This window comes from Vicugna pacos, chromosome 17 (genome assembly GCF_048564905.1).
Source record: "Vicugna pacos chromosome 17, VicPac4, whole genome shotgun sequence".
Taxonomy (NCBI): Eukaryota; Metazoa; Chordata; class Mammalia; order Artiodactyla; family Camelidae; genus Vicugna; species Vicugna pacos.
This window is the reverse complement of record NC_133003.1, coordinates 16,130,161-16,156,310: the sequence shown is the minus strand read 5'-3', so window position 1 is coordinate 16,156,310 and position 26,150 is coordinate 16,130,161. Positions and strand designations below refer to the sequence as shown.

Below are 26,150 nucleotides of genomic sequence, written 5' to 3'. Positions count from 1 at the left end.
TTCGTCTGATAGATCTGGGCAAAGCCAGTTGAAAACATTCTGGAAAAGATTTACCATTCTAGATGTCATTTAGAATATTCTTGATTCATGGGAAGAGGTCAAAATATCAACATGAACAGGAGTTTGAAAGAAGTGGATTCCAGCCTTCATCAATGACTTTCAGGAGTTTAAGACTTCAGTGGAGGAAGTCACTGCAGATGTTGTAGAAATAGCAAGACAGCTAGAATTAGAAGTGGAGCTTGAAGATGTGACTGAATTGCTACAATCTCATGATAAAACTTTGATGAGGAGTTACTTCTTATGGATGAGCAAAGAAAGTGGTTTCTTGAGATAGAATCTACTCCTAGTGAAGATGCTGTGAAGACTGTTGAAATGGCAGCAAAGGATTTAGAGTATTACATACGCTTAGTTGATAAAAGCATCTGCGGGGTTTGAGAGGAGTGATTCTGGTTTTGGAAGAAGTTGTACTGTGGATGAAATGCTGTCAAACAGCATTGCACACTACAGAGAAATTGTTTGTGAAAGGAAGAGTCCATTGTTGCAGCAAACTTCATTGTTGTCTTATTTTAAGAAATTGTTACAACCACCCTAACCTTCAACAACCACCACCATGACCAGTCAGCAGCCATCAGCATCAAGGAGGGACCCTCCACCAGCAGAAAGGTTATGACTTGCTAAAGGCTCCGATGATGGTTAACATTTTTAGCAACAGACATTTTTACATTAAGGTATATACATTGTTTTTTATACATAATGCTATATGTAGCACAATTAATTGACTACAGAATAGTGCAAATAAACTTCCAGATTCATTGGGAAGCCAAAAAATTTATGTGACTCACTTGATTGTGTTGTTTGTGTTCTTGTGGTGATCTGAAACTGAACTCTCAGTATCTCCGAGTTTTGCCTGTACCGCTGACTTGGGAGATGTCCCTCAGCCTTGTGCGACTTCAGAATCCATCAGATGTCTTTTGGGGATACCGTTTTGGCAATTGAAGCCCGTCAAGTTTCTTATTTTTCATTCTAGCCCCATACAGCCTTTAAAATCATTACTAGTTTCTCATGCCCTCACTGGAACCCCACTGTAGGTACCCAGCATCCAGAACCAGCAAATGCCCCTAAGGAGGAAAATGTTAGGAAGTGTCAGTTCACCCTGGAAAAATTCTCTACCTTCTGGAATTTTAGTTCACTTACTTCTTGGTGCTTCTGTAGCTCTCTAATATTCCTACAAATAGGACTTTGTAATTTCTAATTGCTATGAGGTGGCATTGTTGGATGGTGTGACCTATTATGTCCTAGTGGAGGCAGAAGTCTCCCAATTCATTAAATTCTGCTTCTGTCTTTTTAAGTTCATCCTTTTGCTTTCTTTTGGTCACTTCATTTTTCCCTTAAATTTTAAAAATTGGGTATTTTTACGATTTTTATTGTTGTAGGTGTCTAATGCTAGAAATTTCCCTCTGATAACTGCCTTGGCAGTATTCCGTAGATTCTAATATGTTACATTAGAATTTTCCTTATTTTCATAAAACTTGGCGCCTTTAGTCTGTATTGCCCTCAAGAGTTTTAAAAAAGCATTTAAAGAAAGTTTGTTGCATTTTTAATTGTAGTATTGAATAATTGCATTGAATAATTTTTATTTTTGGGGAAACTGATGCTCACTTTGTGTATGCTGTGGTGAATTTTTGTGAATTCTCTGTGTATACTTGAAAGTTGTTCTCTTGTTCTCTGTAGAGCTCAAAATTTGACATGTCTCTAAGATGTATCTCACTGAGCATGTTGTCATGTATAGCCTTACTCATAACCTGTTGTAGACTAAAGAAGATGACCTGTAGTACCCTGTTATTAGTGTGTTTCCATGTGTTTCTCTTCATGTCTCCTGATTTTTGAGAATTGTTGTTGTGTTATTGGGTGTTTCCAGTTAATGATTGTTATGAACTTACTACGTTTTATGATCTCTAGCTAAAATTGTTTCATAAGCATTTCCTTTATAAGATTTTTTATTCTTTCTCTTCAGACTTTAATACAAAGTTATAATGGAAAATTGATATGGGTTTATGTCTGGTCGCCACATAATGTTCTCCCACCCTCTTCTCCCATAGGTACCATTCTTGGTAAATGTGAGTTTTTCCTCATTAGTCCTTTAATTCTTAATAGCCTCCATCAGGATTTGGCCCAGAGACTCATGTAATTAGCGAATTGTGATTCTAGTTAAGCTTCATAGCTTTTTCATCATGACATGTTGTAGAAGTAAACATGCTTGAGGACGAATATTGAAAACCCCACCTGCATATTGTGACAGGTGCTTCTGTTCTCTGCAGAGACCAGGATGAACAGTCTCTCCCATCTCCCCCTGCTGCGTCCCGTGACAGATTGCATAATTGTTGACAGTCGTTTGCATCCCCTTTGACAGATTGCATGATTGTTCACAACTCACCACGAAGTACTAGCGAACTTGCCTCTAGATGGCTATGCAGGAGTGTCCTGTTGGAAGCATTACTAACCAGACACTCTACACACGATCCAAGTCCCTCAAAGAGTGGGAGGAGGAGGACAAGCATGAGGGCTAAGGCCTGAGGTGGGGAGGTGACCTGGAGCACGGGACCCACTGGCACATGAGGTGGGGACAGTGGTGGCTTTTCAAGGCTGGTAGAGAAGGAGCTGCCTGGCTGAAGACAGTCTCTCTGGCAGGTGACGCGTTACTGCTGAGTAGGTCTCTAATTAGAGTGTAATGCTTTCCTCACAAATAAATGTAAAACAAAGTACTCATCTCTCTGAATGGCTACTTTCTGATTGCAGGATGGGTAAAATTTTAGGTGATCCATCTCGTCTTATTAATCTCACAGGGGCTCAGAGTAGAAAATAAATGAGACTTATTTGTGCCTGCAAGTCAAATTGCCATAAAAGGTTGTTTCAATAGATAGAGGCAAAATCATAATAAAATAATTCAGTAAAAATGGAAGCTAAGAGCATGCTTAATGGAACATGATTAGATTCAATTTTCATACGATTTCCATCATTAAAACTCCATTATCTTTTCTGAGACCTCATTTAGGCTTCTGGCCACCACACAACTCTGACGCATTTCTGGAGAGCACATAGAAGCCCACGAGGTCCATTAAAAAACAAAAATAGCTAATAATACGCTGTTCTTTCATTTTTGCTATTTGATATCAGCATCTCACATCCAGTGTTTCATATATTCTCTTTCTAACATCATCTCTGAAAACCATATGTATCATGATGTGAGAGCTTTCCTACAAAAGTTTGATTTTTTTTTTCTGTTTTGAATGAGAAAAAGGAGTTTTATTTACAATTACCGACTACTTTACGTCTGGACCAAAACCAGACATTACATCTTTTCTCATCCTAGTAAACACCTCTGATTAGATGATAAATAGTCATTATCAGGTAGGGTGGTGTCTGAAGCAGAAGTTTGATTTTGTAGTTGGAAACAAAACTAAGGCTTACTGATGACTGTCCCTAGAGTGCAGAGGCTCTGAGAATTCATAAGAATCCCTCCAGTTACCCCTTTGCCTTCAGACATTTCCACAACCTACCCATGTTTGTAGGTAGTAACAGGATGAGTACTAGTGTTAGTCTTACACTCACGGTAGAGGCCTATTGATAGGGATAGTGAAGGGTCCATGTGCCTTCAAAACCCCCAGAAAGCATAGACCCTCTTTTGGCTATAACTAAGGAGTGAGCTCTGACCTTTCCAGCCAGAGAGGTCACATCTAGTGAATTTGGGTTCGGTCTGAAGTCAATGCCCAGAGGCTCACAGGGCCAAGTGGAAACAGAAAGGGAGGTGTCATGGCCACGCGATGAAGGCTGCTCAGAGGTGAGCTGAGCTGAGAGAGCCTGGCCAGGAGTGAGGCCCCATGGAGCTGACCATGGGGGTAACGTGGAGCCACTTCTGCCCACTCTGTGTCGAGATGTTGTGACTCGCATCCATGAGTCATAATGACGGTGTATTTCTAGTTTGTTTTTGATCCACTGAAACCAAAAGAAATTAATATCCCCTGCACTTATGATAAACCAAGATTTAACTTGGATTCTGAAAGTCTTAGCCAAGTGTTCAGAATCATTGGCCTGCGTGTGCCTTTGCCACATCCCGTATCTCTCAGCTACATGGTCTGTGTTCGTCCTCGAGTCCTAGACCTCCCCACATCTGCTGCGGCTCCCTGCCCGGCTCCATTCCCGTCTTCTCCCTAAAGTCTTCTCTCATCTTCCCAGTTTACCAGGGTCCCACTCCCTGGGATGCCTTGAGCAGGGCACGCCTTGATGAGCACATGCACTGCCCACCCTCTGGATGGGAAGCTCCCTACTCGCAGGTGTCTTCGGTGCAACTTTGGTTGCTTTGTCAGGATCTAGGGCGGGCCTGGCGTGCACTGGTCTCCAATACAGACTACTGGAGGAATGACATTCATTTGTGTGCAGAGGGGATTATTCACTTTTTACCTTCTTCTGAAATATAAAAGGATATCAGTTGGGCAGACTATTCAAAATGATGGATCATTAACAAAGTGTCCACCTAGTACTTTGTAAAGGGATTTGTGTATGTCTGTGCACGTGTATGTCAGTGCTTGTGTGTGTACGTTTTAAAATTTATACTGTTTCACATGAGAACCTTTTCTTAAAATGTGAGATTTTAGCTACAATCCGTTCATTCTGTCCAAGTCCATTTTGTTTTCTATATTGTAAAACCCTGTGATTATGAGGATGGTAATTCATAAACATACTCTCTTCTCCTTCCCTTCCAATATTTATGTGATAAAGTTGGATTTCATGGTAACTCAGCTGGATTCTGGTATTTGGCGTTCTTTTAGGGGGCTGAAGAAAGGCAGAATTCTGAAGGGTTTTTTTCTCACATTATATCGCAACTTGATATTCTTGATTAGTGAACATTCTGGGGAGGGTGGATGAGGAATGCCCATATACTGCTAAAACTTACATTTGAGTGATCTTTGCCACAAACCATAGATAAATATTTGAGACTGTGCAGAATGGTTTTGTTTGAATACAGTCACAAAGCTTAGACACTGTTACAATTTGACATTGTTTAGTGTCTCATTCAAAGAGTCATTTGGAAAGACACAGCCTTGGGTTGAGCATCAAAGGATGTTAGGGAAGAAAGAGGACCTTAACTTAAGTCTACGGGCAGATCATTTCTCCTTGGGCATAGGTTTCTGCATCTGTAAAAGGCAATGCCCCTCCCCTCCCTGCTTGCTTCTGGTGAAGCCCCCAGCCCTGCACCTGGATGAGGCAACTGATGCAAAATGATGCAGCCAAGCACTCTGCCCCTCCCACGTGCTGTTGGGGAAAGGCTCCCTGTCATCTTCATGGCTTTAGACAACATGCTTCCAGCTGCCTGAGCTTTTGCCTCTTTGCCTTTGTGGGATCTGGTGACAATGACTTGGATGGTGTGGCTCAGAGTCATTGCCATCGGCATCTCTCTCTCTCTGGTGGAGTGCAGAGCCCTGGTGGGGGCAGAGCTGACGTTCGCTTGAACCTCAGAGCATAGTGACGTGAAATGTTTCAGTACTGAAGCTATGTGAATTATTGCTTCTGCTTTCTAAACAGATTTTGTTTGGTTGGTTGATTTGCGTAAGCTGCTCCTTTTGCCCTGTGAGATGAGATTCTAAGTTTAGCCGATAAGGTTCTGTTTGAATACACACCAAAAAATCCAGTCCTCCATGAATGGGATGTGTATGTCTCTGAAGCTCAGGGGCATCTCCTAAAGATCAACACCCCTCCTCTGTGCATCCCCCATCCACACAAGCTCATGCCAGCCATCACAGGTGTTGTTCATTGTTATGCACCCCAACAAAAGGAAGAATTCTGGGCCAGCCGGTCAGCCCAAGGGGACCACACATCTAGTCTTTGGCAGCTTATCAGAATTCACATGCAGGAGGGGCTGTGACATCAGTACTTGACTCACAGGGAGAGTGCCATAGCAAGGGAGCAATCCCAACGCAAGGGCTCCACAAATACAGAAACAGCTAGAAGTGCCCGAATTTAAAGAGCATCTCTGTTTTTCTGTTCCCTGTCTGTTGAGAATGGCAGGGGTGACGTGGGGGCTGAGCTTGGACAGTGGTGGTGACGTGCAGGGATGAGAGCTCTGTCTCCGGACACCTTGCTCTGAAATGCTGGTCAGCTTTTATTTGGCGGCACACCATGGCTAGACGTGTGCTAGGTCTGTTGACTCACTTTTCATTTCAGACGGAGGTGAATAGCTGCCCTGTGAGGCAGAGACCTTTGGATTTAGCACCTGCGGACGAGGGCTTATACCCTAAGTTCAGCCCTCCTGGGCTTACTCTTCCTCTTGGGGAAAATCTTTCTGTCCCTTTTTGCTTTCTCTCTTCCTCCCTAGTCTGTTTTTATTCTGTCTTTCCTCTCTCTCCTCCTTCCTTCTTCCCCTTATTCTTAGCACTCATTCTGATGACTGGTTTTCTCTCAGACCTGCATGAGGAAAATTTAATGAAGCCATGTTCACATCTAAGCTCTTAAATCTGAAGCTCTTGGGAGACAAGAGTTAAAAACATGAAAACAGGATAGCTTTCCCTGTCCGCTCCTCCTCACTCCCTCACTCGTAAGCTCTAGGGACTTCATGGATGTGTGGGATTATTGATTTGATGCAGAAACAGTGGACATGACCACATGGGCATTGCACAGATGAGTCTTGGATGCCCACATACAGCTAAGACTGACAGGGGTGCTTGTCCCAGAAGAAATAGTGAAGAGGAGAATCAGCTGACGTCTCAAGGCTCTTAAAGAGGAGATGCCTCGCCTGGCTTGGCCTAAGAAATCAATTTAAGCTCTCAGTAGTTCCCTTTAGACTTCAGAATTAGATGATAGTATATCATCACTTTCTCCCGTGGTCAGTGTGGTCTAGAATTTACTTATTCTTGTTTTCCCAGCCTGTGCCCTGCCTGTGTTCAGGGTCTGTGGGTTTACTGATCCTTTCTTCCAACCATTTTCCCAGAGCCAGACCCCTTGGTTCCCCCATGGTTGTCCAGTATGACCCATGTTAACACTCCCCAGTTTATGCTTATGTCTAGGGAATCTTCCACTTGCAGTTAATTTTGAAAAAATGCCAATAAGGACACAAAATATTATCTAGGAGATGAAAAATTTCTGAGATGATTTTATCCCGTTGCAACTAGTTGCTTCTCCAAGATAGTATAGTTTTGTTTTTATTTTTATTTTTTATCATTGTGTGGCCCAAAATGAGCTTATTGAATGTTCCAACATGATTATACAACTAAAACCGTTTTTTAAGTAGAATCTAAGGAAAGGAAAACTGATTGCCCTCAGTTGTGGAGATAGAGAACAGAAGTGTGATCATGCATAAAATACCGAATGTGGCAAATTTGAGCATGAGTGACAGAGATCTGGGCTGCCTTATGCTGCTGATTTTTAAACATCACATATATGTGTTTGCAGTTCCCCTGATGTCTGATTTGTTACCTATTCAGAATAATTCATTGGAAAAAGGGGCTCCTTGTTTAACATATTTACTGAGAGATGGCTAGGCTCTCTGATCGCCTCTGTAGAGATAACTATGTACAACAAATGATGATTGAAAATCCTATCAGACGCAGAAAGTATTTGCTTCCAGTGTGTTGGGGGGTCAGTAGGCATTATGTTGAGGTTCTCCCATTTCCTCAGTGGTAGCCCATCTACCACTTGCTGTTCAGGGATAAGAATTGACCTATTAAAATGATGTTAAGGGCAACTGAATCTGCAGCTCTAGGGACCAGAGCATAAAGTGTTATTCCAGTGTGTAGAAAATGTTACCAGTTTTTAAAGTTACCTCCTCCTTTGCTCTACATATGCTGATGTGATTTCCAGAATTGTGAGAGCAAAGTGAGGTAATGGTGAAGGAAGATGCACTTCTGAGTTTAAGCCCTGGCGCTACCCATTATGTTCCCATCTCAGGCTTCAGTTTTTTTTTTTTTTTAATCTTTGGAATCAAATGATTGACCTCGAAAGTTCTCCAAGATTCTTCCCAAGTCTGGTAGTATGATTCTTGGGGCAGGGCAAGAATCTCTAATCTTTCCTCGCCCAATTTTCTTTTTGCTCACTGCATCATTTCTTTATGTTCCTTGAAACCCTAGCTTTAAATAAACTTCCAGCCAATTCCAACTAAAATCTTTCCTATAGGATTTACTAGGACTCCTTTAAGACAAAAACCATGATGACCAACACTTGGTAAACTTCCACTGCAAAAACTTTGCCCATCCCACAGGGAAGATAGCTGTCATTGAAAACTCTTGTATAATTACATATATTGATCTTTTCTTTCATTTTTACCTTGTGTAATATATTCACTCTTTAGATTGGGACATTTCTTTGTATTTTGAGCAGTTACCTTTAATGGAGGGTACCATTAAAATTGTGTCAATGTCTTTGAAAATTTTAGAGGGTGTATTTTCCATGCTGATGGAAGTGCTTCATGAGTACTTGACAAATATGTAGCTGGTGAGAGATTTTGTGTATTTCATCTGAAGTAAAAAGATCTGAATGTATCACTTACTGGAAATGTTATTCAAAAGTAAATACATTACTCATTGAAAATGTTTTGAGAAAGATCGTTTTCTATCTTTTGTAGATCCGTTTCACACCATTAAATAGCAGATTTTAGATGCTCCATAAATATTTATTGATGGCTTGATTGAAGGCAGTTTCTAGTTGCTGACAAGTTCATTTATTGAAGGAGAATCCCACAAGCTGTATAGCCCTTCTTCAGCTATATTCACCCAAGCAACCTTCAGTAAGATTGTTCCTTTGTTAAGTTACCAGTGGCCACTGCATACTGGGCTCCCCACCTGGACTCTGGAGGTCCAGCTGAAAGTCCCAGTTCTGCCCTCCAGGGACTCGGGTCAGCATTGGTCAGGAAATGAATGAACAACAGATAAGGTCTGTGGTAGGTGCTGTGATGAAGGCAGGCACAGGAAGGTGATGGAAACACTGTCCAGCGTGAGAAGGGCAGCCTTCCCCCCAGCCCCTAGCAAATGACATCTGGCCTGAGTTTTTAAGAATGAATATGTGTTTGCCAAAGCTTTATTCTTGTTTTGTTGTTGTTGTTGTTGTTCTTTAACTTTGGACGGTTATGGGGATGCACGGATAAGGTGGGAGGAGTTGTGTCTGGATGCATACTTGTGTTTTCTCTTTCTCGCTTATCCCCCGACATCTGGCCTGTATTTAGCTCAGAGAGCGTGCAGTGGGGCAGATAGGCCAGTCTTCTGACACTCTGGGCAAAGGCACAGAAGGGTCACCATCATCCCCAGGGACACTGGGCCTGGCTGTGTCCTTTCAGCTCCGTTGCCAGGGTTCTCCCACCTGAGCAGTGTTGGCTCTGGCCCACTGCACCTGCCTGCAGGTATCAGGCCCTGCTGGGAGCTGGAAGGATGGTAGCTCCCTGGTAGCAGCCTCAGTGATGTGAAAGGGAAGCTGCATGACACAACCCACTGGAAGGGCATCCGCATCACGCTGCCCTGGGCGTTACACAAGGACCAGGTTCTGAAGCTGAGCTCAGCACACTCATGGGCAGATGGTACCAGTTGATCCAAAGCCTCCCCTCTGTGCCAGCTGGAATGTTTTGCTAATAATGACTTGCATTTGTTGCTGGAAGGCCTCTACCATTTCCTTCATTCAGATTTTAAAACAATTTTTAAATTCTTTTCTCTTGCAAGAAATAAAAGAAGGGACTTCAGTCTATACCTCCAGGCTCTTAGGGTCAGGGGATCACATGTTTTTGGCTACAGATGGGAGAAGACCCTGCTTCCAAGTTCTTCCTAATTCTCCTCAGAGCCTGCAAAGCTCTCCCCACCCCTAACCCTCATCACAGGGCAGAGGAGCTGTTCAAGGGCTTCACAGCTGGTCGAGCAAAGGCCCAGTGGCAGGTACCCCAGTGCCAACCTCCTCATACCCCAAACAGTCCCACTTTGGATCCCACATCCTGGCCTTTCTTTGCAGGAAATCCCTGTGGATGTTTGGATATTTTTGAGGTAACTAAATGAATCAATTTGAAATTGATCTGCACCCTAACACAGGGAAAAACCCTGTGTTTCCTTCCCTGTTCCTCACCCTCAGGAGTCAGTATTTGGCTTAATAAGTCTTTTTTTTTTTTAAATTTAATTGAAGTACAGTCAGTTACAATCTGTCACTTTCTGGTGTACAGCATAGTGTCCCAGTCATGTATATACATACACATATTCATTTTCTGGCTCAATAAGTCTTGAAACTATTTCCAAAATCATCCTGTGATGCTTCTCTGGGATGGTGAGCACTAGAGCCCTGGTGCCCTTGTTTTTGTCATGTCCTGGCTCTTGTGGCTTCCCCACCTCAGGCCTTTGAATCCCACTGGGACTTTGGGCACAGACTGGACTGTGGAAATCAATGGCCCTCCCTCCACCTTGGACCTCCTGTAGACTCCGATACACCCAGTCCCAGTGCCTCCGGCCCCAGGTGCAAGCCCCAGGAGCGGAGACTCATCTCTGCCGCTTTGGAAGGAGGAATCTGGTTAGCAGTCCAAACAGTGAGGCTAGAGGTAAAGGTATCAGTACGAGATTGGTGGCTCCAGCCAAAGAGGACAGTGGCAGCAAGGATGGAGAGCAGACAACAGATTCAAGAGGGGCTCAGGGAGAACTGAGGGGCCCTTGTGGCTGACTGGATGTGGAAGATGAGGAGCCAGTAGTACTGGGTGATTCCAAAATTGATGGCTGGGTAGCTGGGCAGATTGGAGGGTCATTGTTCATTGAAAGAGGACACAGAAAAGGAGGAAGTATGAGGAGAAAGGAGCTGAGTTCCACTGTGATTCTGTTAAGTTTGAGCTGCTTGTGGGACAGCCTTATGAAAAATCAGCGATAGGAAAGTGTCTTCTTCCTTACAAATGTACTCATTTCCTTTGGATGCTCTGAAGTCTCCTTTCTGCAGGCTCCAGATCTTAGGATTCTAGCCATACAGAAGGATGCATGAAAAGGAGAGTTAGTGTGCCCCCCACCTTTGTACCAGGTGCAAGCATGTGCACAGTACAGGAACATGCTGCAGGGCAGTGTAAACTCCCCTCCCCCGCCCCGTGTGTCCAATAGGCTTTGCTGTGTGTTTATTTCTGAGAGATTGTGGATTGCCTGTGCATAACACTTATTTGTGTTTCTGCTTTTCACTCTCTCCACTGCTTCTATCCTCCTAGGATTGATTGTTGTCTTATAATTTGTTGTCTTCTGAATTCTGACCCATACCAAAGGCTGAGGAGAGTGACCACGGGTCAGTGTTACTTGTGATCGTTAACGGTATTTCCTACCTTGACTGTTGAGACCCCAGCCAAACTTTTTAATCTGGACATTCGAAGTCTTCTAGTGCTGTTTACACCCTCAGATATTAGAATAAAGAATAACGCTCTGTTGACAGTGAAACCACTTTGGGAAGGCTGATCATTTTTTAGCGGTGTTTCCTTGCTGTGCCCTTGGTGTTTCAGAGCTGTCCTCTTTAAGCACTGAAGCAATTAGTTTCGAGAAGGCTGATTCTTCAGGGTCCAGTGCTCTCCTGCCTTTCATTTGCTGAAGCTGTACATTTTAATGAAGTTGTTTCATCTCTGTTGCCAAACACAAGAATTTTGTTGCTTCAATTCTAATTATCTCTACCAACAAATGCTGTGTTTTATTAGAACTCTCAAGTGCCCTGTTGTTAAATATCTATACACTATGGCATTGGCCTCACAAATTAGGTCCGCTGTGCTTATGGGGTTATGGGTGAAGGAGTTAAATATTTTTGTCATAATCTTCTAGTGCAGTAGGATGGCCTTCAGTGTCTGTGGGATGTTGGTGATGGCTTCTCCCATGAATTGAGCCTCACTTCTCACCCTGCAGCCAACATAATTACTCCATGTCTCAACAGTGTGGCTATCAACTGTGGCTCTAGTATGTAACTTAATTCTTATGGGAAGGATGTTCATTTTTTTCCTTTCCTGTAGTTGCCTGATATCCACATCTTTTTTTAAAAATTGAAGTACAATTGATTACAATTCTGTGTGTGTTTCTGGTGTACAGCATAGTGATTCAGTTATGCATATATGTATTCTTTTTCATTATGGGTTATTACAAGATAATAAATATAGTTGCCTGTGCTAAACACTAAGACCTTGTTGTTTTTCTGTTTTATTCATAGTAGTTAGTAATACCTACATCTTGCTTCCTGGGTTGCATGTCTTACAGCAGGTGATCTGTGTTAAAGGCTCTTCCAAAGCCAGGAGGTCCCAGTGGTGGTGACACAGGGCTGGGCACACTGTGGCAGGAGAAGAGGGAGGGCAGTGTTACAATAGTGGCCCCAAATCAGGATTTCTTTGCCTCTTTCCACCCCATGCTCCAGACTCCTTTAGGTCCTTGGGTCCCCAGGTGGTGTTGGTTAACCTGGGGTGTGCTGACTGGTGACTCTGACATCCCTCCCTCCTCTCTCCGGTTTGATCAGTGTCACCAGACATCAGTGCTTGGTGATTAGGGGCACGAGCTCTCCCATCCCACAGATCAGATCCCAGCTTCACCACTGGGGGGCTGGATGATCCTTGACAAGTTACACATCACCTTGTTGACCTCGGTGTCCTTGTCTGTATAAAAAGGGAAGAACTGTAGCCACCTCTGGGTTTTGTTGAGGATTAAATGAGATGATATGTGTTCAGTGCTTGGGATACAGGTCATGGCACTTGGTACCTCATCAGGATCTCATCAGTTCTGCCTTGTCCTGCTTAGGACCATGTGGCTGCTCTGGCGCCACCTACCGAGATCAGCATAGAAGCTGCAGGTGCCTAGGGCCCTGACCCTGTGCTAGAGGTCCTGTTGTAGGTCATCAGATGCTTCCTTAACTCCTTATACTGCTTTCCTTGCGTGTGTTGGGATGCCAGTGGTGTGGACTCATTGTTTTACTAGTGAGACATGAGGATTGAAACAAATGCCAAGATTTTGCCCAGCTTTCTGTTACAGTCCTTTGACCCTGGGTCTCATGAGGACATTTTTAGGGAGAGGGGCTATCTTAGAGAGGCATCCAGTGAGGGTACAACCTTTGGTTGGAATCATCCCTCCCCTCCAACTCTGGCTCCAGGTCTTTGAACCAAAGGTGTGGGTCCCTTTCCTCTGAACACCAGTCTTCCAGGGTCCCAAGGAGAGCTCTGGCCCCACATATTCGCCTTGGTGTTTTTTCCCTTCATATAATCCTCTACTCTGACTTTGAAAGTAAATATGGTGTTTTTCAAAGCATCGTTTATCCCCTGTGGGCTATAAATACCGTTGTGAGCAGCAAGAACAAATCTTATTAAAGTTGCTAAGAGAAATGAAATCATTCACTTTGATAGAAGTTAATAGAAGTGTGCTTCATTCATATTTACACCTTCTCAACTGCTCTTCGCTTGTCGTTAGTGTTCTTTCTGGGTGGAAATGATGATCTAGGCCACAGCAGTAACTGTCTTGGTTCCCCTGGAGAACCACATCATCTTGAGCAGGAATAATGACTGTTCCATGGTCTCCCTCCCCCATACTAGATAAGAAGCGTATATACCGTCTAGAAGGAAGAAGAACGAAATGTAATTCTATAATACAATTTTTATAAAGCCTCTACTTTATATTGAACAAAGTTCACAGTCTATGAATGGTTTGAAAATTAGCAGGAAAGAATCTGCAACAACAGTGCTTATAATAATGGCTAGAATAGAAAAAGAACCATGTTCCCCAGTCTGGTACAGGATTATTGGTCTTTTTATTCTTTGCTTCAAATATTGCCCTAAGTGCTCCCAGTAATCAGGTTAGTGGGAGCTTTGGATAATCTGAGTGTACCTTCATACCCCTCTGCAGATAGTGGGCCGACGGAGCCCTTCCTTCTGCAGTGACTCAGGAAACTCCAGGCCAGGGGTCTTGGGACCTGGTTGGTTGACTGGGGTGCAGTCCTGGGTCCTTAGTGTTCAGGAGTAATGGAGATTTGGAAAGTTGATTTTTGTACTTAAAGGAAATGCATATGTCAACAAGTGGTACTCCATGAGCACAAGGGAAAACTGAAGTGTTGGCTTTAGAACAAGCCAAAAATATCGCCAAGAGCCTAGAAAAGGTGCATTTAATCGTAAATACACATAGATGGAAGGAACAGTAGATTTATCTCTGCTAAAACTGACCTGTCTTTGCTGACAGACTGGTCTTTGAACAAGGAGTGGTATGTGTTATTTTACCAAAAAGAGACTTGTTAGCTTCTTTATTCTTCACAAGAATAGTTTTCCTATGTATCGTTAGTTACTTTATCATGAGTAAGATGTCATGTCATCTTGGTGCTTATTAATCACCCTTTCTTTCCAACTAACTGTAAGAATAATTAGATGAAATTGGTGGCAGACCACTGCTTCCACATTAATCTTCTTAAGCTGGCGTCAGTGAAACATTCAGACATGAACATCCACTCTTAAGTATGTGTTTCTCAAGAATAGAAGTTTAACAGACTCACAGACATAGAATACAGACTTGTGGTTGCCAGAGGGGTTGCGGGTAGGAAGGGATAAACTGGGAGTTCAAGATTTGCAGATATGGACTGGTATATGTAAAATAGATAAATAAGTTTATACTACATAGCACGGGGAAATATATTCAATATCTTGTAGTAGCTTTATGGTGAAAAAGAACATGAAAATAAATTTATGTATTTTCATGTATGACTGAAGAATTGTGCTGTACACCAGAAATTGACACAACATTGTAAACTGACTATACCTCAATTAAAAAAAAATTGAAGTTTAAGAATAGATGTGCAAGAAACATTTCTATCAGAAGATGATGATCTGTATTATTAGAGAGTTTTAAAATATTAAATGGGATTAGCAAAAAAAAATAGAAGTTTTCAGGCATTGGTATTTGGAAAGCAAATCTTTTGTCTTATATCGATATGGTTAAGACTTGTGAAATCAAGTAGCTCTCATTGGTGGGGTGTACACATCTGTTGACTGCAGTTTCAGAGGCAAATGCAGTGTTGGTATTTTTGGAAGCTTTGGAAACAACGTGTTCATCAAGGGACTTCTGGCAGTTCTGCTGCATGTCCTCACCCTGAGACCTGGGCTGTAGGAGCCACTACCCCTCTGGACTGTCGCTGGTCACCAGGACACAGAAAAGAGGGTAATGAAGCCCTCTCTGTCCCTTAAAAAGTCTGCCCAGATGAGTTTAATTGGCCAAAGCAAGTCTCACGGGCATCTCTCATGAGTGGGCAGGAAAGTGCCATCCTACTGCTTACTTAGGGGAGAGAAGCGGGAAGTTTTGTACATTTGTAGTGACTAACTCAAGGGCAAAGGTGGAGATTGATCATTAAAATGGAAAACTAGTTCCTTGAAAAGACCAATAAAACAGGCAGAGCTTTGGTGATCAATAAGAAAGAGGGAGGAGATGGTGTAAAAGGTGGTATCAGTAGGTTCAGAGAAGATAGATGAAAACAGAAGAGACGGCTGTATATGATTGTATTACAGTATGTTTGAAAACATGGACATGACACATGATTTTCTTGGAAAATAGAAGTAAAATTGGGTCAGTGTGTAGATTCCCGAGTAGAAGGTGTTTTTTAAAAAAATATTTGAAGGTCTGCTGGTTAAAATACTCAAAGCCCAGTTGGCTTTATTAGTGAGTTCTACCCAGTTCCCAGAAATAGACATTAGATACACAATTAATATTTGTGGAATAAAATGGATGGACAAGTCTAGCATGAAACTGATACTAAAATCAGATGAGGATGTCACTCATAGGCTAATAAAATTTAAGAACATTGATGCAACTGTCCTAAAAGAAACTAGCTAACAGAACCTTGATGTACAGTAAAAGAACCTAAATCTGCCCAGTCATTACCTTCTGAAGGAGATATGCCTTTCCCGTCTTGTTTAAAATTGCAGCCTTTGGAGGAGGGTATAGCTCAGTGGTAGAGTGCATGCTTAGCATGTATGAGATCCCCAGTACAGTGCCCAGTACCTCTATTAAAATAAATAAACTTAATTACTTGACACCCCCGCCCCGCAAAATTCCTAAAATCTTCTTAAAATTGCAGCCTTCCCCTGCTACACTCCCAAACTGCATTATCTTGTTCTGTTTTCTCCCCTAGTGTGTATCATCTTCTAACATGTCATGTAAATTATTTACTATTTATTGTCTTCCCCTTCTGCTACAAAGTAAACTCCACAAGGACAGGCCTATTTTTTAATTAATTTAATTTTTGGAGGGGGGGGTTGTTTTGTTCACTGGTATAAGAGTACCAAGAACAGTTGACACTTAGTAAATATTTGTTGCAAAAATGAGTTAATTGTAAATGCAATGTGGGATCCTGGATTGGCTTCTGGAACAGAAAAGGACATTAGTGGAAAATGTGATATTTGAATAAAATCTTTAGTGATTAGTGTTGTACCAGTTTTAATTCCTTAGTTTTGTTGTGTATGTTGGTTAGGTAAGATGTTAACTTTTGGGGAAGCTGAGTGAAGGGTATATGGAAACTCTCTAGACTGTCTTTGCAACTCTTCTGTAAATCCAAAATCACCTCAAAAGAAAATTTTTATTAAAATTAAATCCAAAGAATTCTAAGGTGCTTCAGCATTTAAAAGGTAAGATTAAATTTCCATTCGCATGACACCTTCTCCATGAGTCTCATCCTGACCACACAATTTAAGATGATATAGAGCCTCACTGCTGAACTCTCAGTCCTTCTTTCCTGCTCTATTCTTTTCCTTTTTTGCCGGAGCATTTTGTTACCTTCTAACACATTATCCAATTTAATGACTTATTTTTGCCTGTTGTTTGTTGTCTGTGTCTGTGAAGACAGGGCATCTTGTTTTGCTCTTCATTAAGTATTTGTTGAGTGATAAAATATAATTTATGTCTAAAAAAATGGAGCAAATCATATATTTCTGTGTGGGGGGTGGTGTGGTGTGTGAGAGAAAATAAGAAAGGGTCTGGATGAAGTTGGCTACACTGATTCATCTTTGGAATGGGACTGAGTATTAAGCATGTGGTCAAGGGGAGGGGCCAGGCTGGGGGTTGGGCACGGGCTACAGTAGGGGAGGACCAGAGAAGCCCTCACTCCCAGGGAGTGCTTGGGTTGGGTGCCTCCTTTCTCTCTATACCTTAATGTGTGCTGCTTACCTCACCTAGTCCTGGAGCTTAAAGACTATTTTTCTGCTGTTTGAAATGTTATAGTTTCAGTTACTATCCATGTTAGTTGTTTAACCTTTTAAAAATTAAGAGGAATGAAAAAGGAAACAAAACAAAAGCAAGTTTTTATTTGTTTTTTGAGATCCCTTTAAAGTTACCAAGGAGTTACCTTTTTGTCTTTACCCTGAGAAATTAAGATTGAGGAATCACTCATTCTCCTCATTCTTTTTAGGACCAAAGTTACTCCTAGCTCTAGGATGTGAAGTGTTAGGGTAAGTGAAGTTTACTCTTTCAGGTCCCACGTGTAGTTTATTACACTGGGACAGTGACACGGCAAGTCATTTCCAACATAACCATCAATGTATAAGACGGAAGTAGGAAAACAGCAGTACCAGCTTACTCTCAGAACTGCAGAAATGTTTCTTTAAGTAGTTTTTCTTCTGTGATCTCAAAATCACTTTCAGGTGTGGTCTCCTGAGTTCCATGTACTTGATTTCTGGTCACTCTGACTCCTTTGTTACCCACGTGAAGCACGGAGGACCATGTGGTTGTCCCTCAGCTCATAGGCAGGGGACTGCATGGACCAGCACTGGTGCTCTGAGTGATTCATGCTGCCCACCTGCCTTACTGACGGGGAGCCCCTTCATACGGAAGGGTCTGCCTCATTCAAGTGCCAAAAGATAATCATTCAACCTTGCACAAAGGATGAAGGGATGGAGGTCGTTTGATCTTTTGTCTTTATTATGATATAATTCTATTTCTGTACAGTTACAAAGATGGTGGTCTATTGCAGGAACATCAGGAGAACATCCTGGGTAACACCATGCAAAGTGTGATTGCATTGCTCAACAATTTGGTTGCCTGCAGAGATTCGAACATGAAGCTACTTTATGAACAAGGTAAATGCATTTTAGAATTCCTCTTTGATTATTCTGAGTATTGTCTATTCGTAAGTTTCCTCATCTTACATCGTAGAGAGTAAAATACTCTAATACTCTTTATAGTTGATCAATCAAAATAGACATTTAAAGATCTACAAATAATGATAATACTACCAGCAAAAATGGGAAGGTGGTTAGATTGTGATAGTTTCTTTGAGTTAATTCATCATCCTTTGTGGCACAAATCAATAGGCACTCCTTAGAGATGATAAACCAAGAATAGAAGTGCAAGCATAAGTATTTAGACTTATTGCTGCTGATCAGAATAAAAGCATATATGGTCAAAAGCACCTTGGAAAATGAGACTGGATGAGTTGAGGGTGGCTTTGCTTTACATCTTATGCATGTGTGTCATATTAAAACTTAAAACTTTTTAGACTTTAATTTTTAGAGCAGCTTTAGGTTTAAAATCAAATTGAGAAGGAGGTATAGAGATTTCTGGTGTACCCCTTGCCCCCATACATGCATAGCCTTCCCCATTATCAACATCACTCACTAAAGTGGTACTTTTTTTTTTTTAACCAAAGATAAGCCTACATTATGATTACATCATAATCACCCGAAGTCCATAGTTTACATTAGTGTTCTCTCTTTGGTGTTGTACATTCCATGTGTTTGGGCAAATGTATAATGACATATATCCATCATTGTAATATTATACAGAATATTTTCATTGCCCTAAAAATCCTTTGTGCTCTACCTGTTCACCCCACTGCCTTCCACAACCACTGATCTTTTTATTGTCTCCACAGTTTTTTGCCTTTTCTAGAATGTCAGTTAGTTAGAATTACACAGTAGGTAGCCTTTTCAGATTGGCTTCTTTCACTTGGTAATATTTAAGTTTCCTCTATTTCTTTTCCTGGCTTGATAGCGTATTTCTCTTTAGTGCTGAATTATACTCCACTGTCTGCATGTACCACAAATTATTAATCCATTCACCTAGTGAAGGATGTCTCGACGCTTCCAGGTTTTGGCAATTATGAGTAAAGCTGCTGTAAATATCTGCGTGTAGATTTTTATGTGGACCTATGTTTTGAACTCCTTTAGTTAAATAGTGAGGAGTGCAATTGCTAATCGTTTGCTAATTGTTTAATTTTGTAAAGAACCTCCAAGCTGTCTTCCAGAGTGGCTATACCAGTTTGCATTCCCACAGTAAATGAGAGTTCTTGTTCCTCAACATCCTTGCCAGCATTTGGTGTTGTCAGTGTTCTGGATTTTGAACATTCAAACAGGTGTGTAGTGGCAGTTCATTGTTTTAATTTGCATCTCCCAGATGGTATATGACATCGAGCATTTTCTCATATGCTTGTTTCCCATCTGCTCTAGTGGATATGGGTAATCGCCAATCTTTGGCTGTTACAGGCAGTTCTGCAGTGAATAGGCTTATAAATACATAGTTTCACATGGAAGCAGGGTTACCTATAGAGTAAATTCCTTAAGTTAGAATTGCTGGATCACAGGGCCTATGCATCTGTAGTTTTCATAGATATTGACAAGTTGTTCTAAGCAGTATGACAATTTATAGTTTCATCAAGGTGCGTGAGATTGCTTGTCTTCAGATCAGAGAGAGCGTGTTATGTTCTCCTGTTTGTTCAAAACTTCATTGTATCTGTTGATAGTTTTCTTTATATAGGCCTTATGCATTTCTTGTTGTTTATCTCTTCCCAGGTGTTTTATCTTTTTTGCTTGCTATTAGAAATAAGGAATTTTCTGCCAATATAGTTTTCAGGGTTTTTTTTAGTGTGTGTTTGAAAGTGTTTTTATTTCTGTTTACTAACTTTGCATCTAAGTTAATTCTCTTACTACTTTCCATAGTAATGGTTTTTAAATGATTCTTTTTATTTTTCTGGCTATATACTAATAACCATTGCAAATAGTGACAGTCTTTCTTTCCAGTTGTTATAGTTCTACTTTTTCTCTCTTGCCCAGTTACAAGATTCAAAGAGGATGAGATAGAGGATATCTTGGTATTGCCTCAGAATCTTTTTTTCTGGTTAAGAAAGTAGCCCTCTATTTAAATTTTATCTTTTGTAATCAAGAATAAAAAATGACTGTGTCGGATACTTTTTTGGCATCTCTGGAAATGCTCAAAAGATTTTTCCTTGAGTCTATTCATGTAATGAATTATATTTAATAGAATATCTGATATTAAACTGTCCTAGTATTTGAGTTAGTAACCACATTTAATTGTGATATGTTATTCTTTAATTGTGCTACCTAAGTTCTTTGTTAATATTTTATTCAGAATTTTCCTTGGCCATTCATAAGTGTGGCTGGTCTGTAGTTTTGTTTCTTATTTCTTTCTTTAAAATGCTTTTTCCCCCTGGATTTTATTGTTAATGCTATGTTGCTTTATTATTTTTTTAAGGAAGTTTTCTCTCTCTTTTTTGGTTCTGAAACAGTTTAAATATCATTAAATTACCTACTGTTTAAGTTAGGTTGAATTCCCTTGTGAAGCCATCTGGCTGGTGCTGTTTTTTGGAGGCATGGTAGTAGTGGTAGCTCTTTGACATTGTTCTCTATTTCTACAGTGATAATAAATGTTTTCCTGTTCTTCCATCTTTTATAGAGTCAGTTTTAGTATACTTTCCCAGAAAGTTTTCATTTCATACACACTTTCAAATCTATTGTCCCAGAGTTGGACATATAGGTTCTCATAATAACTCTCTTATTTTCCTATGTTTCAGAAGTTCTCTCTCCATTACCATTTCCTATAGTACATATTTGCATTTGTGCATTTTTATTGAGTAGTTAAGATAATGGTTTTACTATTGTGAGTGTATGTGTATGTAACATTTTAGACCAGTTTGGGAATTTACTTTTTAGTCCTACTTAAAAAAATTTTCTTCTGTTGTCTATTGATTCATTCCTTTTGCTTTTGTTGAGTTTGTTTTGTCATTTTTCTGTCTTTTTGAATAAGACACTTAACTCATTTATATCTCCTTTCTTTCTGTTTAATCAGTGAAATATTTAGAGCTATGAATTTTCAAGTATTGCCTTACTGAGGATTTTAACTTGTAGTACTTCCATCATTTTTATTTTCTACATATATTTCAATTTGGTTTATGTTCCTTCATTGAGCCAGTAATTGTTTAAGACTGAGGGCATATTTTGGAAGCCAGAAGAGCAGAAAAATATTTTTGAAGTTTTATTAATTCTGTTATTTTCAGTTTTATTGCACCATGATCAGCAAATTTTGACAGTACTATTTCTACTTCTTAGAATTTATTGAAGTTTTCTATTTTTATGATTTGTTATGTATACTGGAAAAAGTGAGTATTGACTTTTTCCCGTGACAGTAACTGGTTCTAACATGCCATCCCACCCAAAACAACAGTAAAACTCAATGAAATATGTGAAGCAGTTGTTTTCAGTCATTGGAAAATAGACAGAATTGGGCTGTGAGCCTTGAGAAGGGAAACAAATGAAGTGAACCTCATATCCCTTTTTCGTTGTTGTTATTGTTGTTTTTGCCTAGTTAGGGAAGCAGAGTCCAAGCAGAATACAGAGATCTTGCTGAGCTATGGAGGAAGAGTTTAGTATCCAGGGTTGTGAATTGGTGAATATTCACAGTGGAGAGTATAAGAGAAGAGGTGCGAACAGGGATAGGGCTCAGAGGTCTACACAGAGGTTTCATACGGTCCTTTGTGAGGTCTGGGCTGCACTGCATATGCATAAAGCAAGATTCTGTAGGCTCAGAAGAGGATAGAGCAGATGCTGTAAGGTTGAGAGCTGAATGGAGAGAGCAGAAATTATGCAGTGATGGGAGATGTAGGAATCCAGCCTATCCAGTGGAGGTCCCATGCTATGCACCTAAGTCAGGTTACCCCGGTCTGAAACTAAAGGCTACTCTAGACCTGCCAGAGAGTTTTAACCACGTCCTAGGACTAAGGATTAAACCACCCTAGACTGGCCTAACAAAGAATAAAGCTAAGCTCTTCAGGGCCAAAAGATTCACAAGGAATTTAACTGCCTGCTAGAACAAAATGAATACCACTTAAAAGATGACAATACAATCCGCATCGTGTGCGATACACTATCCACAGTGACAAGCACACCACCAAAACTTAATAGACGTGAAAAAGAAGCTGGAAAATGTGACTCATGATGATAATGATAATAATAATACTAAAATGTCAATTAAGACAAAACCCAAGATTACCCAGATGTTGGAATTAGCAGATCAGTCTTTTAAACCAACTATTATAAATACATCCAAGGCCAAAGAGAAAAGATGGCTGTAATATGTGAAGAGATAGGGAATTTCATCAAAGAAGAACCAAGTAGAAGTCTAGAACTGAATATTTTAATATGTGAAATGAAAAATTACCTGGGTAGGGTTACTAGCAGACTGAAGACTGTGAAAGAAAAGGTAACTAAATTTGTAAGATTAGTAGAGGTTTTTCCCAAAGAGAAAAAGAAAAAGCTTTTTAAAAAAGTAAAAGAGCATCAGTGGCCTTTGGGACAATAATCAGGCCTTCTCATATATGTGTAATTGGAACCCCAGAAACAGAAGAGGGGTAATGGGGCAGAAAAAGTATTTAAATAAATAATGGCCAAATTATTCCCACGTTGGGGGAAAATATTTGCAACAGATCTAAGAAGCGGAGAAAACCTCTAGCAGAACTGAAAGACAGAAACCACCTCAGCACATAATAGCCAAACTTCCACAAGTTGAAGGTAAAAATTTGAAAGTATTCAGACAAAATGACACTAACCACAGATCAACAATCTAAGTGATGGCTGATCTCTTGTCAGAAACAGTGGAAGCCAGAAGAGCAGAAAAATATTTTTGAAGTGCTGAGGTAGTATAAGTTGCCAACCTAGATTTTTATATTCAGTGAAAACATCTTTAAAGATGAGGGTGAAGAAGGGCATTTTGGATAAATGAAAACTATGAGAATTTTCTGCCTTATGGTAAATGATAAATTAGCCTTTCAAGATAATAAAGGTTTAGAGCAGGAAGTGTAGACAAGAAGTGGATGATTTGAGGGATTTAGCTGATAACTGGTTATGAGCTCCACATATCACAGCAAAAGGGGTTCAGAGGTTGGACATGGGTGTGGGGTGTGGCCTCTGAAGAGAGATGTGTACATCCTCTTGCTGTTTAGACCACAGGAGACGGTGGGTGACCGGGAGTCCTGAGCTGCTTGTGACAGTGTAAGAAGAGACAGGGGGCGTGATGAGTCCAGATGGTCTTAAGGCTGAGAAGAGTCATCAGGCTGCAGATGTAGTGGGGTGAGGAAGAGGAGTGGGGTTCCAGGAGTACAGAGAGTTTGGGTGCTCCTCCCTGGCTCTTGCTGGTGTAGGTTAGAGGGGAGAGGTGGGGAGGCTCTTGTGGTCTGCAGAAAGTCTGGGTGCATTCTCTAGAAATGTGTCAGGTCTGACTTTTGGTTATACCCTGCTGTTCTCCAAACTCCTTGGCTACTAAATGTGTGGGCTGATTTTTCCGAAGTTGGGTAAAGATCTGATAGGTAGGATGTACTTTGTGTTATATGGCAATAGATGTATTATAAAGGCAATAGATGAGAAACTTAAGTCTCAGAGTACTTGCATCGAGTGTAAGATGAATTTGTAAGGGATTAAGCATGTGACGTACATAATTGGCAGCATTTTTCTGTTCCTAGTGGTACATAAAATAATGCTGTTCCTTCTGATCAGTGGCATCTTAGACTCAGTGAAGTATCGTAGGTAATCCTCAGTGCAGCATTTGCCACCTGGTAGGCATCCCATGAAGTACACAGATTCTGAGAAGTAGGATCACTGATGTGTCACCTGTATGCAGCTGCATTGTATAGTTCAGGTTTTTTGCTTAAACATTTTCATTTTTAAGTGAAACGTGTAGGAAAAGAATTAAAAAACAAAGTAAGATCTTTTGTTTATATTTGAAAAATATTAGGGTTATTAACATTTTAAAATTGGCTGCCGGCTCATCCCTGTGCAGTGACCTTTTAATAATGGATATTAATTCCAACAACAGTTGTGCCAGCAGAGCTGTCAGCAGAATGGATTTACATGACACACGGCAGCAGCCGAAAAACCGGTAGCACCTCCAGAGGAGCACTGAAGGAAATGGTGTTTGTCCCTATTGGTTTATGGTGTGTCAGAAATCAAAACGCTCATTTCTTGGTAGGTTTATTATAAAGCTACCCAAATCGATTTTTACCCAAGAGACCCAAAAATTGCTATGAGGGTAGTTTGGGCTTTGAAAGTGTACTTGATAGCTCTCTTAGATTCCTTTACGTTTAAGAATAGCATTCAAAATGATACTGTAGAGCAGGAGTCGGCAGACTTTTCCTGTAAAGGATCAGATAGTCAATATTGTAGGCTTGGAGGCCATTGTCAATACGGCCAGTATAGCCGGAAAGCAGTCACAGAGAATCCATAAATGAATAGGCATGACCTTGCATCCATAAATTAGATTTATAAAAATTAGGTGGCCAGCCCACTAGCCATGGTTTGCCAACCTCTGTTGTCCAGTAACTCAAACTGTCTCAAAACTACTCTCAAATTTTCACATCAGCGTATTTGTAAAATCTAGTTACTAACCTGTGATTTGACTCAAGAAGTAACAAAAAATGACATTTAAATGAATACATTCAGAAAGAGGCTACTGCCTGCACAGTAGTATGAAGATGTGTAAAGAAAAAGTGGAATATTTGTCTGAAGGGTTTACTCTAAAAAGCATAAGAAATACATCTTACTATGTTAATTACCCTTTACTAGATAACAATCCACCCCTTCAAGCCAAGTGACTTACAATAACAGCCACTTATTTGCTTATTCTTCTGAGGGTGACACAGGCTGGGCTCAGGCATGTGTCTGGAACCTCAGCGGGGCTGGGGGGACGTTCATCCTCTGGGAGGCGCCCCCAGCCTTCTTCCCTTGGTGGCCACATGCAAGAAGAGCCTGAGTGGAAGCTGCCAGGCCCCTGTGGCCTGGGCTTAGGAATCTTCTGGCACTTCCATTCCATACTGTTGGTTGAAAAAAATCACCAAGCCATCCTGGTTCAGAGAATGGGGATGAGGCGCCATCTCTGATGACAGGGGCTGCAGTGAATCTGTGGCCATCTTCAATCTAGTACAAGTAACTAGAGTTTGAGAATCAGAGCTTTACGTGGCACTTTGACCTATGCACATGGAGTCAGCAGACTACTCTGTAAAGAGCCAGGTTTATGTCCTGTTGGCTTTGTTGACTGGAATCTGTTGCAGCTCCTCAGTTCTGCTCTTAGAGCATGAAGCTAGCCACAAACAATAAATACATAAAGGGAGGAGCATGAATGGGTATCACCCTGATCTAGTCTGGTCAGTCTTTCAGCAAATATTTGTTTGCAAGGCATTGTTCTTGGTGCGAGGAGTACAGCAGTGAACAAAACCAGCCACATGTCTGCCTTTGTGGAGCTTAGATTCTGGTGGGAAAAATAAACAACATACCAAAGAAATGAACAAGAGGTTTTGTTTATGTTAGATGTTACACGATGATAAATACAGAGGAAAATGAAAGAAAGAAAAAGGTGGAGGGAGATGAGATACCTGGGAGGAAGTGGGGTTGAAATCCTACCCTGGGGAGCCAAAGAAGACCTCACTGTGATGGTGGTGAAGTCAGAACTGGAAGGAAGTGAGGAAGGAGCCAGGCAGATACCTGTGGGGAAGGTGGGCGGAGAGAACAGTGAGTGTGAAACCAAGGCCAAGCCCGCCTTGGTGTCAGAGGACTTGGGCGGGGTGAGGGGGGGAGGTGGGGGACCAATGTGGCTGCAGCAGAGGGAACCCTGGGGGAACAGGAGGAAAAACCAACAGAACTGCTTGGTGCTCTCAGGGTGCACAGGGTCATTTTTGTCAAAAGCTGTTGAAAGCATCAAAATCACTTGGAAACTTAGGGTTAGCCTACAGTTCAATTTGAACTGAGGGTTAGGAAATTCGTTGGCAATTACCGGCTACATGCTTACCTCTCCATCTTGGCTAATTTGTGAAGATTAGCTTTGGGAATCAGTGGGGTGGAGGAGCTTCCCCTGTGTGGCTGATGATAATCTTGGTGGGAAAAGCTTTGCTGTAGACTCAGCTCC

The 26,150-nt window shown here is 41.1% G+C and overlaps 1 protein-coding gene across 4 annotated transcripts in view; it reads left to right on the top strand.

The window, feature by feature from the left end:
- Positions 1–26,150, top strand: part of ULK4 (unc-51 like kinase 4) — a 427,885-nt gene that overhangs the window by 214,039 nt on the left and 187,696 nt on the right. For all 4 annotated transcript variants that reach the window (XR_012060581.1, XR_012060582.1, XM_072941052.1 and 1 more), the window contains one exon: positions 17,941–18,046. Coding sequence is in view for 2 of the 4 variants with exons in the window: in XM_072941052.1 (XP_072797153.1) it covers positions 17,941–18,046 (106 nt within the window). In the remaining 2 variants the exon portion in view is untranslated. The remainder of the gene's footprint in view (positions 1–17,940; positions 18,047–26,150) is intronic.